The following is a 20,036-nucleotide window of genomic DNA, read 5'->3' on the forward strand; positions in this document are numbered from 1 at the left end:
ATCAAAATACACAGATGGGTATAGTAATACTAAACTTTCATGTGATTCTGACAGAAAACACCCCTACATCCATTGCCTTGAGTTAGAGTAAGCAGACTCAATAAAAGGATGGATGGATAACCATAATAATATTAAATAATAATATTATGAACATAAACATAGCAAGTGGCCGATATCAAAATTACGTTGGCCATCCATGAAATGATAGTGAATACAAATGCATTTCATGCAATCAGCTACAACATTGGTATTTTGTATAATAGTTAATTTACCCATTCCTTCTTTTTCCATATTTATCCATGTCTGTATTGTGGAGAAACCACGTATCACAATATTAATTCCTCTTAAACGTATTTTATGCAGGCTAAAATAAATAACTGAACCAGGCTTTATCTTAAATTTCTTTGTAAAAACAACAACAGAAATGTACACAAAAGCACACAGGAAAAAGTCCAACCCTCATCTCCTTATTGATTCTTTCCCATTTTGGATTGCATGTACTCTCCAATTCAAAAATGGAATTTGAGTTTCCTACAAGAAAAAAAGTTGTTGAATATGGCTATGTGATATGTACAAATAGACTTCTGCTGTTACGTGTCTCTCACAAGAGACTTTCTGACAAAGCATATTTAGTTTAATTTATAATAATAATACATTTTATTCATATAGTAGATGCTAATGTTCCAATATTTGTCCCTTGAAAAGTGAACATATGTTTCATGTAATCAGAAGAAGTGACATACGGTACCAAAAGTATTTTTACTGATGCAAAAAAGAAACTCCGCAATTACTGTTAGACCAAAATAGAAAATGAAAACAGAGCATAGAACAAAAACTGAAAAACAGTTGCCTTGCAGTTCTTCAGTGTCTTCTGTGAGGAGCTCTTGTTGTCACCATTGCTTGACACCCCTGCGACACTTAGCCTATGGGCCTCTGAATCGGCAGTGGTGAGACTGTATCCCATTCCAGAAGAAGGATATGACTAAGTTGTTAGTCACAGGAAGCACATTCCAGGGCATTCTAAAGGTACTCTAAGGGGTTGAGGTCAGGAATGATGACTGGCCAAGCAGGCACCTGCAAGCTGACGGTCACTTGTGACCACAGTAGCTCTGTATGGCCTGGTATTGTCATGTTGTATGGTCACATGTCAAGATGGTGTGAGCAGCAGGCCTCTGACATGTCACCTGGCTATAAGGCAAGCAGCACAGAGCCTGTCAATCATTGTCCTGCCACTGATGTAAAAATTGTATCCGCTGGCAGTTTAAGCAGCAAAACAGATGGCAGTACTGAAATGATCCCTTAAATCGACCAGTCTGATGTGTTGGCTCTGCTTGGACATTGTTGGGGTGACTAGATGTGTTTTGCTGGTCTCCTGAAATCTTGCCTGCAATCGGCACAAAATGTCATGGATTAAAACCTATTGTCTGGCAATGGTGTCATATGACATGCCTGATGCCTGTTCTTTTTGTAATGGTGACACATGAGACATGGAATACACAGAAAGCTAAGTGTGGCATTTTCCATGTTGTGACCTAAGCTTAGGATGAAGGCCTTTTTAAACATAACCTGATCAGGAATTGCTTTACTTGGACCTGTTTGTATAAAAGTGCATCTAATTAATTTTTGTGTGTTTGGCAAGTTGTCATGCTGCACTACACAAGCTGTACTGCTGACCAGAAAGAAGATAAAAAGAAATATTCCAACTTTTTTGTGACAAAGTACACTACCTTTTTTATTCCAGAAAATTATTTTTGTATATTTTATACACATCTCTAGTACAGGGATTAAGCTGGGAAGAATTCAATTAGAACCTCTCTCAAAAGATGCATTCTGCTGCAGCTACAAATACCAGGTCTGCATTGAAATACTGACATACTACACATTTAGGAGCAGAATTGAAAATGAAGTGTGGTGTACAAAGCTTTGTTTTAATTACACATCATTGCATATCTATTTATTCATTTTAGAACCCACTTATTCCAATTTAGGGTCTCACTGAAATGAACCTTATCAAAGCATTATACTGGAGTGTGCAAGTGCCACCCACCTATTAAGTGGCAGTCCATAGTGGGTAGACCCACAAAAATACAACTTTAGACACAGTTTAAAAATACAAAGCATAAAAGATGAGAGGCAACAGCTGGATGATGTTGCAGGTGTTTCCAGACTCTTCCACATCTTAGTGTGAACCTGCTCTAATCTGTGAAGAGAATGGGGCACCAATGGCGGAGCTGCCAATTGTGGTATTCTCTGGTGAATGCCAATCGAGCTGCGAGCACAGGTTCTACTAGAGGATGTCGGGCCCTAATGCCACAGGAGTCTGTTTCTGACACATGCACACCAGAAGTCAGCTGGAGGTCATTTTATAGGGTTCTGGCAGTGCTACTTCTGTTCCACCTTGCACAAAGGAGAACATACCGGTTCTGCTGCTGGGTTGATGCACTTCTACAGCCCTGTCCAGTTCTTTCAGTGTAATGGCCTGTGTATTCGTGTAATTGTATCTTCTCCATGATCTTGAGATTATGCTGGGAGGACACAGCAAACCTTCTTGGAAAAGCACGTAATGATGTGCCATTTTGGAGGAGCTTGACAACCTGTGCGACCTGAATTGTCTGCAGGTACAGCCTCATGCTACCAGTAGTGATAAGAACACTACCAAAACTAGAGAAGAATCGGACGGAAAGGGTAAGGAGAAAGCAATTGTCTGTGGTGACCACCTGCAAACCATTCTGTTTTTGGGGGTTGTCTTGCTGTTGCCTCTCCAGTGCACCTGTTATAATCAAACTAAATAAACTTCATATGACCAAAGCAAGTGAAGCTGATTTATAATCAATTATGTTTCCTAACTGGACAGACTGATATCCCTGAAACTTAACTGACACAGACACATGCATATACATATAAATACAGTATATTATATACTAAAATAATAGGTAAAATAGGTAAAATTCCGTTACAACGAACTCACAGGGACCTAAGAAATATTTCGTTGTAACGAAAATTTTGTTGTAATTAGATTCTGTATTTGTTACTATAGTGCTTTCTTTAACTTGTATCCAGGCGTTTTGAATCATTTCAATAGCTTCTTTCGCGTTAATTTTAATCTTCTCCTGCCTACAAGTTATGCTGACGAGAATTTTCTCAGTATTTCCTTGCGATAATACACTTTCAGGGTGCGAATGATGCCCAAAACCAGTGGCTGAAGCGCTGCCGTGCAATTGGGTGGGAGGAATTCAACTGGAACATTATGTAAATGTGGAAGCATGTTGTGAGCTGCACAGTTATCAATCAGGAGCCGAATCATTATTTCTTCTTCATATCGTGAGGTTTCTGAACTCTTTTGAGACTCTTCCCCTCCACCCCACCCCAACTGGAAAGACATGCTGAAGTGCGTCCTGAAGCGCGATTGCAGAGTCTGTGGAAGATTGTTTGTCCGTTGCTGGGGCAAGGCAATAAGAGGCTCACAGCGCTGCAATGAAGCGCCACAGAACCAAATCATAAAAGATCAGTGTCACGCTATAAGTCCCTGTCTTGCACCCCAAAACACGAGGCTTAGTCTCAGTACTTTAGCAAAACCAGCTTTATTCAGCTTGAAACAGGAGCGGCACAGTTATTTAATGTAGCGTGATCTGCCACTCTGCTATACACAGACACAACAGTCAGGCAGAGTCGTGGCCAGGTCAGTGATCGAGTAATCCTGTTACAGTATCTGCATTTACAATGTACGTGCTCCTAACCTTGCATCACCCCTCGAAATCTTTTCTGTTGTGAGCTGGGGGGCTGATCGCACCCCTACAGGTTCAAAAAAAGATGTTGAAAAACTACTTTCACATTGCTCCCTTGCTGCTGGGCTTACTTGAGGCTGATCTATCGCGTGATCCGCGCGGTACTTCGCAGACTTAAAAGTCCAAAAGCACTTGTCAGTTGCGGATTGTTTGTATGCCTTTCTTTATCTCTGTCCTTCCCTGCTCCTGACACGCACTCCTTTGAAGATGAAGATATGTTTGCATTCTTTTAATTGTGAGATGGATTTGTCATCACCGTCTTGTCAAGGAGCACGTTTAAACTTTTGAAAAAGACATGTTTGTTTGCAGTGTTTGAATAAAGTTCCTGTCTGTACAATCTTCTGTGTTTCTGTGCAAATCTGTGACCCAAGCATAACACTGTTTACTTTGGTGGAGAGACGCAGCATATCTGCCATTGCCCAGTACAGACACGAAGATTGCACTTCGGGACGCTCTACGGCAGGGGTGTGCAAAGTCATTCCTGGAGGGCCGCAGTGGCTGCAGGTTTTTGTTCCAACCCAATTGCTTAATAAGAAGCACTAATTGCTCTAGAAACACTTCTGCTTCATTTTAGTTATCTCCCTCGTTAAGATTTTGAACCCTTATTGCTTATTTAAGTCTTAAACAGCTGCATTCTTGGTTTGTAATTGCTCCTTATTAGCAATAAGATGCAAATGACAAAAGAAACCAGCAGTTATCCATTTTGCTTGTTACCCTTTACACCTGTGTGTATTTATCAGGTACTATTTGGTTTTAATTAAATACTTGGAAGGAAAGAGAAGAGAAAATAGTGAAGGATTGAGAATTACTCATCCATTTTAGACTTCAAAGTATTTGGATGATATCTTTAGAATGGAAAAAAAAAATCTAGGATATGAGAATGACTTGACATAGCAGAGTTAAAGCACTAACAAGCCATGAAATGTAATTATTGGCAAGGATTGTTTTCTAATTAAACAACTGGGTTGGAACAAAAACCCGCGGCCACTGCGGCCCTCCAGGAATGACTTTGCACACCCCTGCTCTACGGCTTGCTGTCCAGTTGTGGGGGGGTCCCAAGAAAGTTTACAAACCTCACATTTACCTTGAATGAGTGCCGCGTTAATAGGAATGTTTCTTGAACGAGAATCACTGAACCACATAAAAACGGCTTTTTCGACGTCTTCAAATGCAGCAGTTCACATACGTTTGCAACCTGAGTTTTTTCTACTTTTTTTGCTCTGTCTTTCAAGAAAGTTGACAGCGTCGATAGTGATAGCGAAATTCCGAATTCACTGGCAACGTCTTTTTTATTTTTGCCGCAATTGAGAGCAGCAAAAAGTTAGTTTTTATTTTCTAATATGAACTGTTATCGTTTTTTCGTGTCTGCTGTTTCTAAAGGAGGGTGACAATGAGTTAAATTTCAATGGATGTTTTTCAAATGTTGACAAGCAATAAGTAAAAGGTATCACTGAAAACCGCAGGAAAAAAAAAAAAAAAAAAAAAAAAAAAAAAAACAGTACAAGAAATGTCCGAAGAAAGAAAAAAAAATTACAGTGTTTCTGTTTGGGGATCATTGTGCACAACTGAGCTGCGGCCACATAACTAACTGCTCTGTGGATGATTCATTCAAGCATTTCAAGGTCTTTTGTGTACTTCGTTATAATGAAAGTATCTGTTGATTGTACTTCGTAGTAACGAGATTTCTATAGACTCGTGTCATATGGGGAAGCAGTCGGGACCATAAAAATACTTCGTTTTAATGAAAATTTCATTGTAAAGATATTTGTTGTAACGGAATTTTACCTGTATATAGAATATTATACTGTATCCGTGTCTGCGTGAATTTCCTCTGGGTGCTCCGGTTTCCTCCCACAGTCTTACATGCAGGTTTGGTGCATTGGTGATCCTAAATTATCCCTAGTGTGTGCTTGGTGTGTGGGTGTGCCCTGGGGTGGGCTTGCACCCTGCCCGTGGATTTGTTCCTGCCTTGCACCCTGTGTTGGCTGGGATTGGCTCCAGCAGACCCCCGTGACCCTGTGTTAGGATATAGTGGGTTGGACAATTGACTGACTGACATGACTATATATATAAAAAAAAAAATCACATTACCTTTTTTAGGCAGTCTGGCTTTTATTTCCTGCAAAGAATAACAAAAATAATTATTTGCAATAAAATATCAACATTTTACATTCTAATGAAAAAATTAAATTTAAGTTAACATTGTAATTTCAAAGCATGAAGCCTTTAAGCAGTCTGTTGCTTAGACAGAAAACAGTTAAGATGGGCAAGGCCTTGTCAGAGCACATAAACTTTAGATTTGATCCTTTTTTTCTTGCCATTGCTCACTATATTTGTACATCTCAAGAGTGTAACAATAACAGTATAAATATTTTACTCAGTAAAAATTAAAATAGTATTTTATTAACGACATTCTGAACAGCTAATTGAAATAAGTTTCTACAGATTGTTAAAAAATAATTGGTTAAAATAAAGTACATAAACAAAATGCTTCCTGGAATGAGTAACCTGGATTGGACTCTGGTGGTACCCCTTGTACTGCAGAGATGCTTACTGCTTTGCATCCAATACCATTTAGATGTGCTCTTGTCCCTGAAATATTTTAACTGGACTAGACTGAAAGTAATGAATGAGTAAAAAAAATACATACATCTTTCAATTGTTGCACTAACAACTTTTTTCTAGTGATGTTCATGCTGTTTTTATTTACTGCATTTTTTTCAAAATGCACCGCTGTTTTTACTGAACCTAAAAAGTTTCATGAAGCAGTGTCCACTGCTGCGCTCCAATTCTCAGAACAGCCTCGTTTTTTTCCTAAGCATGTCATTCTGCTTCACGATGGAAAATGCACCCATTTACTGACATGGAATTGGCTATGAAATGTAAAAAGCACATTATGCCCCATATGGATGCAAAATGCCCCCAGTTTCTTCTTCTATGGAGAGAAACTCTCATCTTCAAAAAACACATTTTTGCCTTTTGAGGATTCACAGTGTTAATGGGGCTACATAAATTAAAACGATTTGAGAATAACAGTCCTCTATGCAAATCAATTATTGAGATAAACTCCACGTCCTGAAGCTGCTACAGGAAAGATTTTTCTCTCTGTATGTTAAATGATGAGTTCAGACCATAAAATCTTACTGCAAGATTAGGGTCATGTGATCCTTTTTACTTTTATTACCACAACAGAATTTTCTGTCAATGACAACCATGCAAGTTAAACTTATCAATTCCTGTACCCGCTAATCACCCCACTACTCCCTTCTCCATCCTCATATCTAAGATGAAATTCAAGTGAGGTAAGAGGCTTATACTTTCTTTGAAAATGCTTGAGAATCCATATTACTAACCGAGAATGCTAAACCGGATGATGGACGCAGGCACATCCGGCCATGGGCCGTAGCTGCAAAAAGACGTACTGCGCAGGCGCAAAAAGAGTCCGCGAGAGTCGGCTGAGGAGCCGAGAAAGGCGGACAAAAGAGGGCGAGAGAGGCGGATGAGGGGCCGCGAGAGGCGCAGGCGCAAAAAGAGTCCGCGAGAGTCGGAGAAAGGCGGAGAAAAGAGGGCGACAAAGGCGGATGAGGGGCCGCGAGTGGCGGACAAGACCACAGAAAAAAGGAGTGAGCACATACAAAAAGGAGAAATGAGGCGCAAAGTCAAACGCAGGAAAAGCACGAAACACATTGCACACGAAACTAGACCCGAAAAAAAAAAAGAGGCTCGCGCACAACAGCAAGGCACCCACCCCCCCCCCCCCCCCCCCCCCCCCCCCCCCTACAGGCACCGGACGGGACACACACCAAGAGGGGGATTCAACAAGCCCATGGAACACAAAAAAAAGAACACAAAACCACCCCACAGACCCTACAAGCGAGGGACGGGACACACACAAAGAGGGGGATTCAACAAGACACAGGAACACAAAAAGAAAGAAGACGCTCGCGCAACAACAATCCTCAACAATCCACCCCCCCCCCCCCACCCACATCCATAAGAAGTCACACCCAAAGCCACATATTCTAAAGTGAACGTCAGCACCTTCACACTAGACAGCATAGGTGTCAGCATTGGTGGATCTCCTTACAATAAAGCACTATTAACCGTTCAACTGCAGAAAAGGAAACATATTAACAGTGACTGCGACCCTCCTTATTACTTATCCATATTTCGGATGCTGAGAAAGAAACAAGTCATGAATACACGGTCACGGGTACAAAACGAAAAGGAAAGGATAACAGGAACAAACACACGAACACGAAAGAAACAACAAAATAGACGGCTATGCAGCATAGGTGGATCTCATTACCATAAGGCACTATTAACCGTTCAACCGCAGAAAAGTCTCCATATTAACAGTGAGTGCAATACTTCTTATTACTTATCCATATTTCTAAAAGAAAAAATGTCTCGACTCCAAAAACGCAAAGCTCAACTAAAGCTTCTAACTAACGATGTACCTAAAAGTAAAAACTTTATGAACTGCGTTAGATCCTACAATAGTTCATTTGCTTTTAGTAAATATCAGGCCACCAAAAGGCAATGGCCCATACTGCTTTCCCATATGTGCACAAATACTGCATCGCATTGGAACAGTGCACCCTGAAACAAATCAACAACGCAAATATGCACAAATCTACATCCTGGATCCACATGACGCAAACTATCAATCAAAGTGCTGCATCGCAACAGGCACGGATTCAAAACGAAACACCTCCCGTCTCAGACATACGTTAACGGCAAGGAAGGCTACAACGGGCGTCTCACACAGCACAGGCAAATCGATTACAGCTCCAAAACAACACGTCCCAAATACTACATATGCAACAACGCGCCTCTCAAACGGCACAAGCAAAACATACACCGGGAAAATTCATTCGGATTAATGAATGTCATTTGCAATCATTGTCATTCAGTTCACTTCCCTGAAGAAACAACTGGCAATACAAGTAATACATTTAGACGTTGTTGTCAAAAGGGTCAAATTAGACTGCCTTCTTTACATTCATATACTGAATATCTACAGAAGATTCTAACTGACGATGTACCTGAAAGTGAAATCTTTATCAACTGCATTACATCCTACAAATCGGTATCCACTATGAACATTAACGGTGGCACTGCACGTGACATCCGTCTTCAAAAAATGTTGTTTATTGATGAATGTACAATGGCATGAAGTCACTTACTCAACACCATTCATAAACTTCTACAAACGTTTATGAATAATAATATTCGATTTGGAGGAAAGGTACTTTTATTAGGAGGAGATTTTAAACAGTGATTAGCTATTCTTCCAGATGCCATGCACTCAACTATTATTCAGTGCACCTTAAAATACGCAGACAATTGGCATTGCTTTCAAAAGATACAGTTAGTAAAAAAGATACGATGTCCAGAACCAGATCATAACAATTGCTTATTACAACTGAGAGATGGTACACTCACCAATACAGATGGACTTCAGCCACATATTATTACAATTCCTCAAGCCTTTATCTGCGACGACTTAGTTACAGAGACATTTGGAACAGCAATCTCATTAGACCAAATGCCCCTTTTAACACAACGCACTATATTATGTCCAAAAAATATTAATGTGGAAAACATAAATACCCAAGTCATTCCATTACTTCCTGGAGAGACACAACTCTTTCTAAGCTCTGACAAAGTTGACTCTGATCACGATAATGACCATCTTCATTGACCTTACAAGTTCTGACCTGGAATTACCTTTTACACTTAAACGGCGTGTACAAAGAAATTTTCCAATAAACCTTTACACTGTGCCACACACTTTATTGTTTGCTTTCTATTTGCATCATCTACACCGTCACACTATTCTATATCTCATTCATACATCACGCTCTTTGTCATTCCCAACACCAGGGGTTGGCGAGCGAAGCGAGCAGGGGGCGGAGCCCCCTAGTCATTTTCCTAATACAGATAAACATCTGCAATTCAAAGCAAACCTCCCATACATAGGAATTTAAAAGATTGTTGCTTCTTGAAAAAAGCAGCATTTCCTTACGAAACACCAGATACTGAGCTGCTTAACAAACAGACCAGTCCAAGCTAGTAAGAAGAAGTCTAAGCAAAGGATCATCTTTTCACAGAGGGAAGGAAAGATGTGCAGCAATGGCATTCATGCAGGCAAAGGTACTGCTACTGCAGGAAGGGGATACGTATCTGACACAATCAATCTGATTAGTCATTTTACAAGTAGCTAGCCATGCAAGAAAAGAAAAATTCTGTATTAGTCTGTAAAAATAATTATGCTATTTGTATATACTTTAATACATTATTGCCAAATATGTTTTCAACTACAGTAGTTCACTCTTACTAAATGTAATTCTAAAGAATATTAGTTAAGAAGACTTAATATGAAATGGCAAGTAACACATCCAACTTACAGTGCACAGGCCCCAAGTGATTGCCAGCTGAACTGTCTTATATGTGGAATTTGAAAATTCCTTCTGTGTTCATGTGGGCTTGTGCCAATAACTCCACTTCCTTAATTGGAAAATTTACACGGACAAAGTATATCAAATAAAGGGAAGGCATATTAGTATGATCAATAATAAACTTTAGAATCACCCAGGATTATTTCCTGCTTCACACTTGATAGTGTCAGGGTAGGTTCCAAGTCCTTATATTCCTGTTCTGGATAAGCACTTTCAGAAAACAGAATTTAAAAAACTGTACTTGTAAACAGGTTATTTTAGTTGAGCATAAAAAAAACTAAGCTACTGAACATCCATTTCCTCCATCTGTGACATTAAAGTTTCACTAACATTACTTTTAGGGACAGGTTATCAAGATGCAGTTGAAGACTGGACACTGACCAGTTTAGAGGCCTAATAATTACACAGCAATAATTGCCCTGATCACACCGTGAATTCTTATGTACATTTAAGCACGTTAGCAGCTGTGTTAAGAATCATAACCTTCAAATCTGATGCAAGGTCCTCTCCCAGAGAAGAGCTGCATGTTCTACTAAGGAGTAAGCAGCTGTTCCAAATGTAGGAGTTTAAACAAGGGCAGAAGGGGCTCAACAACTGACAAATTCATCAGTGCAGTTAACAGCAGTTTGGATGATATTGCATTGGACCATACATTGGACCAGGGCTGTTGCTAGTTTTAGCACCTATTTAGGGGCTGAACCCTCCCTCTTATATTGTCATCAGTCCTACAAATACATTAGATGGAAAAGTGGTGAAACGTTATCCTGCATTGGTTTTTGTGCAGCTGAAGAACAGTTGGGAGAACCCCCCACCCCCGGAATTCCATGTGTTGAATGTGGGATCCCCACAATGGGTTTTCATGCAGTTGTCCATGCATCCACAATGCAGAATGGGAGAAACAGGGGGCTGTGATCTTGAAGCAGAGGTTAGACAACTGAAATAAATGCTCCCCCACCCCTCCCAGGACTGAGGTGATAAAGTTGGAATTAAGTTCTCAAATGAGGATTTCAACTTATCAGTCAGTCTATATCCTCAATTAAATGATCAATAGGTAGTCACTAAAACTGATTATCACAAGTGGATGAAATAAGTGCTACTGGACACAGGTGCGGAGCTCAGCAAAAGAGGAGGAATTTAGAGTAAAATAAATTTGGATGTAGTTTGGCTACCCTTTCTATATAAAATTAATTGGCCACGGGGGAAATTTGGCTTTTTACAGAAGCTGATTAAACATTTTTTTTTATATATCCTCCTGTGAAAAGGCTCAGAAGTGGACACCACAACACATCACTGGCTACTCTGAGGATATCTAGAAATTCCCCAGGAGTTGCTGGAAGAACTGATTGATGATATCATAGCGTGGTAAGCCCAGATCAACATGTTGCTGCCAAGACCCGCATCAGGATAGGAATAATGAAAACGACCAGGAAAAAATATTAAAGCACATTCTTAATCTTTAACCGTAACATATTCAGCACTACTACAGTATGGATGCTGACTTCAGATAGTACCCTTTAACAACTAAAAGATCCACACGTAAATAGCGTGGAGTCCAAGTGGAGGCATTTATCCCCATGGGAGTCGCTAAAACAAGGGCCAAACGAGCAACACTGTGTCCTTGTTTAATCCTGGCGTTGCTGACTTCGGTATCTACCAGTTTAGAAATCTTAACTATCAAGTTTTAAGTGTTAAAACACTTAAGAACAATACCTGTCCAAGTTTAAATATTATATATACACACACACTTTTCGGACCAAAATCGAAAATATGCCATTTACCACCTAATCAGGAGAAAATCATTGTAGAAAAAAAGAACCGTTAGAGAATTCCATAAATTACTTTCGGTATGAAAGACGGTCCTCGCTCCCAAAACACATCCATTCTTTCGTCGTAATACGGGACTGGAACGCTTGCTCACCTCCTCCTACTTTCATTTGAGCGAACTCCAACAAAAAACTGCAACTTTAACAACGCCGTCACACGCAGGAAGTGACCTCATTCATGGAGTTAGTTTTCCGCTATCCGGAAAATATAAGGGTGAGGTGGCATTTTTTTTTAACATAAAACATCGAGATACCTTTCTCCCAAATAATCAAAAGAAACGACATCTCATTTCTATTTTAAACGAAATTATTTATAGCAATACAGCAGTTCTCAGCTCACTGAAGGACTATATGACAAAGGTAAGCAAATAACTGTCGCCCTGAAATCACTGGCAAAAAGTAAGTTATTTTGCAGCATATTGTCGATAAACAATGGGGAAAAAAACAACAAAAGAAGCCGGATTTATTAACTTAATATTTTGACTATTTCTCCCAATCTTAAACTTTTACGATCTTTAACAGGTTGACTGGGCACAACACGAGGCGAGATGCCCGATCCGCCTCGTTCATTCAAACTCCAGGCTGTATTGCGGAAGTAGCCGATGAGGTGTTACAAAATTAATCTTAAAATCTGCACTACTGGGAAAAATTGTCAATTAACATATAAAAACAGAAGCGTATTTCCATACGATGAAAATTTGAATTACCTGTACTCGAATAATAAGCGTAAAAATTTCCGTCTCCATTTTCTGACCACAACTTGGAAGGTCTCCTAGTTTCCTCCCGTTTTTTGGTGCTGTACTATGTTGCCGTTTAATTTTAATAACCCTTTGCACATTTTAATGGCGTTATCTTTACAAGCTATGTGTTAATTATCTTTACAAACTAAGTGAAAAACAATCTGAAGTACAAGCGAGGAAATTTGCGTCCAGCACACGACATGGCAACGGGACGACTGCGTTACAGCGCGGAGTTGACGAGTCTTCTCAATAAAGGTATATTTACACAAATGGGTAAAATGGTTTGTGGTAATGAAAATAAATTGTGCATTATGTGTGGGTTGGTATATTTTCATTTATCATCTCTTTAAGTACACGAGGTCTTTGTGTGCATTTTTATTCATGGAAGAATACGTTTCTCATCTTTTGGTCGTTTAGATTTACGAATTAGCTGTTTTCTTACTTAATTTCTTGCCACAGCAACATCGGGTTCAGCACAGGACTAAAGCACATGGCAGTGCTGCGCACGTGGAAAAAGTTTCCATGTATATATCACAAAGATGTTATTGGAGACCAGTGCTAACGTGGGACATCATGGAAAATCCGCACAATCACGGGGGATACCTCTTTAACACCGATCCTCGTAGCTGAAGCGGCGACAGCACCATCATTGCGCCTGTATGGGAATAACAGGCAAACTGAGAACAGAGATTGGTATGGAGGGTAATCTCCAGCTGCGATTTATCAGTCCCAACCATGCCAAACTACACCGTATGCCATAATACGATATCACCAAAGAATCAAACTAGATTTTTGTGTGTCAGATTAAAAAAAAACTAAACTTTTTGTTTTTATATATTGAAAATGCCTTTCAAATCTGGTTACCACTACTGGTAACAGACTTAAATGTTTTTTATTAAAAATATAACACGGGTAGCAAAAACTGTTGAAGAATAGTCCATCAACTTATTTATTCACGACAATGTTAAAATCCCTTATTAAGTTAGAGTTTGAGTGAAAATAAATTATATTTATATCAGGCATATTGTGAGTGTTCTACTTTAAATCATTTTAAATTCAATGTGTATTATGACAGCACCACCAACTTTGTCTGGTATGCTATCAGCAGTGTAATTGCAAGTACACAGGACTGTCAAATATATAAGATAAGATAAAACATTATTTGTCCACGCCCTGCGGTGGCCTGGTGCCCTGCCCGGGGTTTGTTTCCTGCTTTGCACCCAGTGTTGGCTGGGATTGGCTCCAACAGACCCCCGTGACCCTGTAGTTAGGATACACAGTGCATCCAGAAAGTATTCACAGCGCATCACATTTTGATATGTTACAGCCTTATTCCAAAATGGATTAAATTCATTTTTTTCCTCAGAATTCTACAAACAACACCCCATAATGACAATGTGAAAAAAGTTTACTTGAGGTTTTTGCACATTTACTAAAAATTAAAAAAATTGAGAAAACACATGTACATAAGTATTCACAGCCTTTGCCATGAAGCTCAAAATTGAGCTCAGGTGCATCCTGTTTCCCCTGATCATCCTTGAGATGTTTCTGCAGCTTAATTGGAGTCCACCTGTGGTAAATTCAGTTGATTGGACATGATTTGGAAAGGCACACACCTGTCTATATAAGGTCCCACAGTTGACAGTTCATGTCAGAGCACAAACCAAACATGAAGTCAAAGGAATTGTCTCGAGGCACAATTCTGCGGAAGGTTACAGAAAAGTTTCTGCTGCTTTGAAGGTCCCAATGAGCACAGTGGCCTCCATCATCCGTAAGTGGAAGAAGTTCGAAACCACCAGGACTCTTCCTAGAGCTGGCCAGCCATCTAAACTGAGCGATCTGGGGAGAAGGGCCTTAGTCAGAGAGGTGAGCAAGAACCCGGTGGTCACTCTGTCAGAGATCCAGAGGTCCTCTGTGGAGAGAGGAGAACCTTACAGAAGGACAACCATCTCTGCAGCAATCCACCAATCAGGCCTGTATGGTAAAGTGGCCAGACGGAAGCCACTCCTTAGTAAAACGCACATGGCAGCCCGCCTGGAGTTTGCCAAAAGGTACCTGAAGGACTCTCAGACCATGAGAAAGAAAATTCTCTGGTCTGATGAGACAAAGATTGAACTCTTTGGTGTGAATGCCAGGTGTCACGTTTGGAGGAAACCAGGCACCGCTCATCACCAGGCCAATACCATTCCTACAGTGAAGCATAGTGGTGGCAGCATCATGCTGTGGGGATGTTTTTCAGCGGCAGGGACTGGGAGACTAGTCAGGATAAAGGGAAAGATGACTGCAGCAATGTACAGAGACATCCTGGATGAAAACCTGCTCCAGAGTGCTCTTGACCTCAGACTGGGGAGACGGTTCATCTCTCAGCAGGACAACAACCCTAAGCATACAGCCAAGATATCAAAGGAGAGGCTTCAGGACAACTCTGTGAATGTTCTTGAGTGGCCCAGCCAGAGCCCAGACTTGAACATCTCTGGAGAGATCTTAAAATGGCTGTGCACCGACGCTTCCCATCCAACCTGAAGGAGCTTGAGAGGTGCTGCAAAGAGGAATGGGTGAAACTGGCCAAGGATAGGTGTGCCAAGCTTGTGGCATCATATTCAAAAAGACTTGAGGCTGTAATTGCTGCCAAAGGTGCATCGACAAAGTATTGAGCAAAGGCCGTGAATACTTATGTACATGTGATTTCTCAGTTATTTTATTTTTAATAAATTTGCAAAAATCTCAAACTTTGTTCACGTTGTCATTATGGGGTGTTGTGTGTGGAATTCTGAGGAAAAAAATGAATTTAATCCATTTTGGAATAAGGCTGTAACATAAGAAAATGTGGAAAAAGTGATGTGCTGTGAATGCTTTCCAGATGCACTGTAGCGGGTTGGATAATGGATGGATTATTTCTTCACTGGGGGAAATTTTTGTTTTTTACAGAAGCTCATTAAAAGAAATAAATAGGTAGGTGGATAAATACACACATTATGGTCTGAACACACACCAAAATGACTAAAGAGGAAGAAAATTAAAAATTTTCTGACTTGGCAACCACAGTCACGGTGAGGCATTATACAGGTGTGTTGCTGTTGGCATAAAGGAGTGTTTCCTGACACACATCTGCAGCTAAATGATTCATTAGCTGAAAGTACTCAGTGTTAGTGCATTAAAGGGAGGATATGCACCGTTGTTCACAATGGCAGTCAGTTTTGCTTTAATTTTCTCCTTTGCTACTACTTCCAGAGGATCCCTGTGCAAATATAACATCTAAAATATTTAAACAACTTCAAAGGTAAAAATTGAACTGTTCTTTTACTTTTAACTGTTCCATTTGTCCTCTGTACTTACAGAGTCTGAAGAGGTACTTTCTGGGTCTTCTGGCAGTCGGACAGTCAGTGTTAGACTTTCATCACCTTTTATCAGTACATGATTTTCTTTTTGGAGAACCTGTTGCCTTACTGGCAAAGAAGATGATAGCATAAATTACCTTTTGATTTTTGTCTATAATGGAAACATTTACAGAAGAACAGTCTGACCAGTTTTGTTTTCTGGGTATGGCAGTGCATTGCCCATAGTGCTAACAGTGATCTATTAAATAATTGTTTTCAATTTTTGTTTTATGCACACTTACTAAAAAATACACAAATAACTTCAAGTTGCAAGGAATTTGCAATACATTTTACCACCTTATACTGTATGTTAAAACTCATAATGTTTTAATCAGAATTCCAAATGGTTTTAACCTGAGTAAAGGTTAAAAAAAAAAAAAAACAGCTAAGAGGATAGGTTAATGGAAATTAAGGGCAAATGCTAGTAGGAACCCAGTGTTTTGTATAACTTATTTTAATTTTCCAGTTACAAATTTGTTTTACAAGTAACATATAAAACAAAATCTATGTAAATACTGTACATGTACTAGTATATATTTTAATCTGCAGATATGCAGTGCCTCACGTTTGCATTCATGTTTTCTTTTTGTTTTAAAACATTGTGCATAATTATTCTTTAAAACATAAACAGAAATCCAAGGCTACAGAAAGAGACTTAAATTATCTACAGATATTAAATATTGAAAAGAATTAGTTTAAGTGTGCTATAGCTTGATTATATTGATTTCTTACTCTCATTCAAACATCCTGTGTCTCAAGAAAATAAAAAAAAACATTGAATATATACTATATAACTTTCATTTTTATTGTTATAAGTGGCTCATTCACTCAAACAAAATAGAGTTAACAAATTATGTTTTTCCATATACAGGTGCTGGTCATAAAATTAGAATATTATGACAAAGTTGATATATTTCAGTAATTCCATTCAAAAAGTGAAACTTGTATATTAGATTCATTCATTACACACAGACTGATGTATTTCAAATGTTTATTTCTTTTAATGTTGATGATTATAACTGACAACTAATGAAAGTCCCAAATTCAGTATCTCGGAAAATTAGAATTATCAATTAAGACCAATGCAAAAAAAGGATTTTTAGAAATGTTGGCCAACTGAAAGGTATGAACATGAAAAGTATGAGCATGTACAGCACTCAATATTTAGTTGGGGCTCCTTTGGCCTGGATTACTGCAGCAATGCGGCGTGGCATGGAGTCGATCAGTCTGTGGCACTGCTAAGGTGTTATGAGAGCCCATGTTGCTCTGATAGTGGCCTTCAGCTCTTCTGAATTGTTGGGTCTGGCGTATTGCATCTTCCTCTTCACAATACCCCATAGATTTTCTATGGGGTTAAGGTCAGGCGAGTTTGCTGGCCAATCAAGAACAGGGATACCATGGTCCCTAAACCAGGTACTGGTAGCTTTGGCACTGTGTGCAGGTGCCAGGTCCTGTTGGAAAATGAAATCTGCATCTCCATAAAGTTTGTCAGCAGCAGGAAGCATGGAGTGCTCTAAAACTTCCTGGTAGACGGCTGCGTTGACCTTGGACCTCAGAAAACACAATGGACCAACACCAGCAGATGACATGGCAGCCCAAACCATCAATGACTGTGGAAACTTTACACTGGACCTCACGCAACGTGGATTCTGTGCCTCTCCTCTCTTCCTCCAGACACTGGGACCTTGATTTCCAAAGGAAATGCTAAATTTACTTTCATCAGAGAACATAACTTTGGACCACTCAGCAGCAGTCCAAAGGCGAGACACTTCTGACGCTGTCTCTTGTTCAAGAGTGGCTTGACACAAGGAATGCGACAGCTGAAACCCATGTCTTGCATATGTCTGTGCGTGGTGGTTCTTGAAGCACTGACTCCAGCTGCAGTCCACTCTTTGTGAATCTCCCCCACATTATTGAATGGGTTTTGTTTCATAATCCTCTCCAGGGTGCGGTTATCCCTATTGCTTGTCCACTTTTTTTCTACCACATCTTGTCCTTCCCTTCGCCTCTCTGTTAATGTGCTTGGACACAGAGCTCTGTGAACAGCCAGCCTCTTTAGCAATGACCTTTTGTGTCTTGCTCTCCTTGTGCAAGGTGTCAATGGTCGTATTTTGGACAACTGTCAAGTCAGCAGTCTTCCCCATGATTGTGTAGCCTACAGAACTAGACTGAGAGACCATTTAAAGGCTTTTGCAGGTGTTTTGAGTTAATTAGCTGATTAGAGTGTGGCACCAGGTGTCTTCAATATTGAACCTTTTCACAATATTCTAATTTTCTGAGATACTGAATTTGGGACTTTCATTAGTTGTCAGTTATAATCATCAACATTAAAAGAAATAAACATTTGAAATACATCAGTCTGTGTGTAATGAATGAATCTAATATACAAGTTTCACTTTTTGAATGGAATTACTGAAATAAATCAACTTTGTCATGATATTCTAATTTTATGACCAGCACCTGTATTCTTTATAATGATGTCATGAATTTAAATGACTAACCATTTTTGTGCCTTTGAGATGAGGCATTCTTTATTATTAAAAAGTACCTGCCTGGGAAGGAATTTAATTACAGATATACACTGCTCAAAAAATTAAGGGAACACTTAAATCACGGAGTGGACCTAAATGAATTAAATATTTAAATAGAAAATCTTTGCTGAATAATACTGTGTAACTTGTTGAAAACAAAATGATGTAACAACGGTCAATGGAAACCAAAATAACCAACCCATTGAGGGATGGTTTTAACATCAACATGGATTCAACATTACACTGAAAATCATAGTAAAAAATTGATATCACAGGCTGATCCAACTTGTGTGAATTTCATCACGACAGCTCATACTGTGACTCAGTAGTGTGTATGGCACCCATGTGAGTGTATACACTTCAGACAACACCTGGGCGTGCTTCTAATGAGACAGCAGATGGTGTCCTGTGGGATCTCCTCCCAGACCTGGATCAGGGCATCAGTGAGCTCCTGGGCAGTCTGTGGTGCTACTTTATGGTGTCAGATGCACCGATACAATACATCCCAGACGTTCTCAATTGGATTCAGGTCTGGGGAATATGCAAGCCAGTCAATGGCATCAATGCCTTTGTCATCCAGGAACTGCCTACACACTCTAGCCACATAAGGCTGGGTATTGTCTTGCACCAGGAGGAACCCAGAGCCGACCACACCAGTGTAAGTTCTGACAATGGCTCTGAGGATTTCATACTGGTACCTAACAGCTGTCAGGGTACCATAGCCTAGCATGGGGGGGGTTTTGCAACCCTCCAAGGATATGCCTCCCCAGGCCCTCACTGACCCACCACCAAACCGGACATGCTGGGTGATGTTGCAGGTTGTGTAACATTCACAATGGCGTCTTCATACTCTTTCACATCTGTCACGTGCTCAGTGTGAAGCTGCTTTCATCGGTGAAGGGAACAGGGTGCCAGTGGTGGAGCTGCCAATTGTGGTATTCTCTGGCGAATGCCAATCGAGCTTCACGGTGATGGGCTGTGAGCAGAGGACCCACTAGAGGATGTCAGGTCCTCATGCCACCCTCATGGAGTCTGTTTCTGACAGTTTGGTCAAAATCATGCACAACAGTAATCTGCTGGAGATCATTTTGTAGGGCTCTGGCAGTGCTCCTCCTGTTCCTCCTCGTATAAAGGAGCAGATACCGGTTCAGCTGCTGGGTTGATGCCCTTCTATGGCCCTGTCCAGCTTTCCTTGCGTAACAGTCCATCTCCTAGTATCTCCTCCTTGTGCTGGGAGACACAGGAAACCTTGCAACAGCACTTTTGGATATGCCATCCTGGAGGAGCTGAACTACTTGTGTAACCTGAATTGGCCA

General features: G+C 40.1%; 1 protein-coding gene across 2 annotated transcripts in view; it reads right to left on the minus strand.

Annotated features, from left to right (window-relative positions):
• LOC114655513 (protein mono-ADP-ribosyltransferase PARP14-like) overlaps window positions 1-20,036 on the minus strand; it is an 83,200-nt gene that overhangs the window by 57,945 nt on the left and 5,219 nt on the right. For both annotated transcript variants that reach the window (XM_028806571.2, XM_028806570.2), the window contains exons 2-3: window positions 16,149-16,258; window positions 5,877-5,904 (exon numbers count right to left, since the gene is read on the minus strand). In XM_028806571.2, coding sequence (XP_028662404.2) covers window positions 5,877-5,904; window positions 16,149-16,258 — 138 coding nt within the window. The remainder of the gene's footprint in view (window positions 1-5,876; window positions 5,905-16,148; window positions 16,259-20,036) is intronic.

This window comes from Erpetoichthys calabaricus, chromosome 8, assembly GCF_900747795.2.
Source record: "Erpetoichthys calabaricus chromosome 8, fErpCal1.3, whole genome shotgun sequence".
NCBI lineage: Eukaryota > Metazoa > Chordata > Cladistia > Polypteriformes > Polypteridae > Erpetoichthys > Erpetoichthys calabaricus.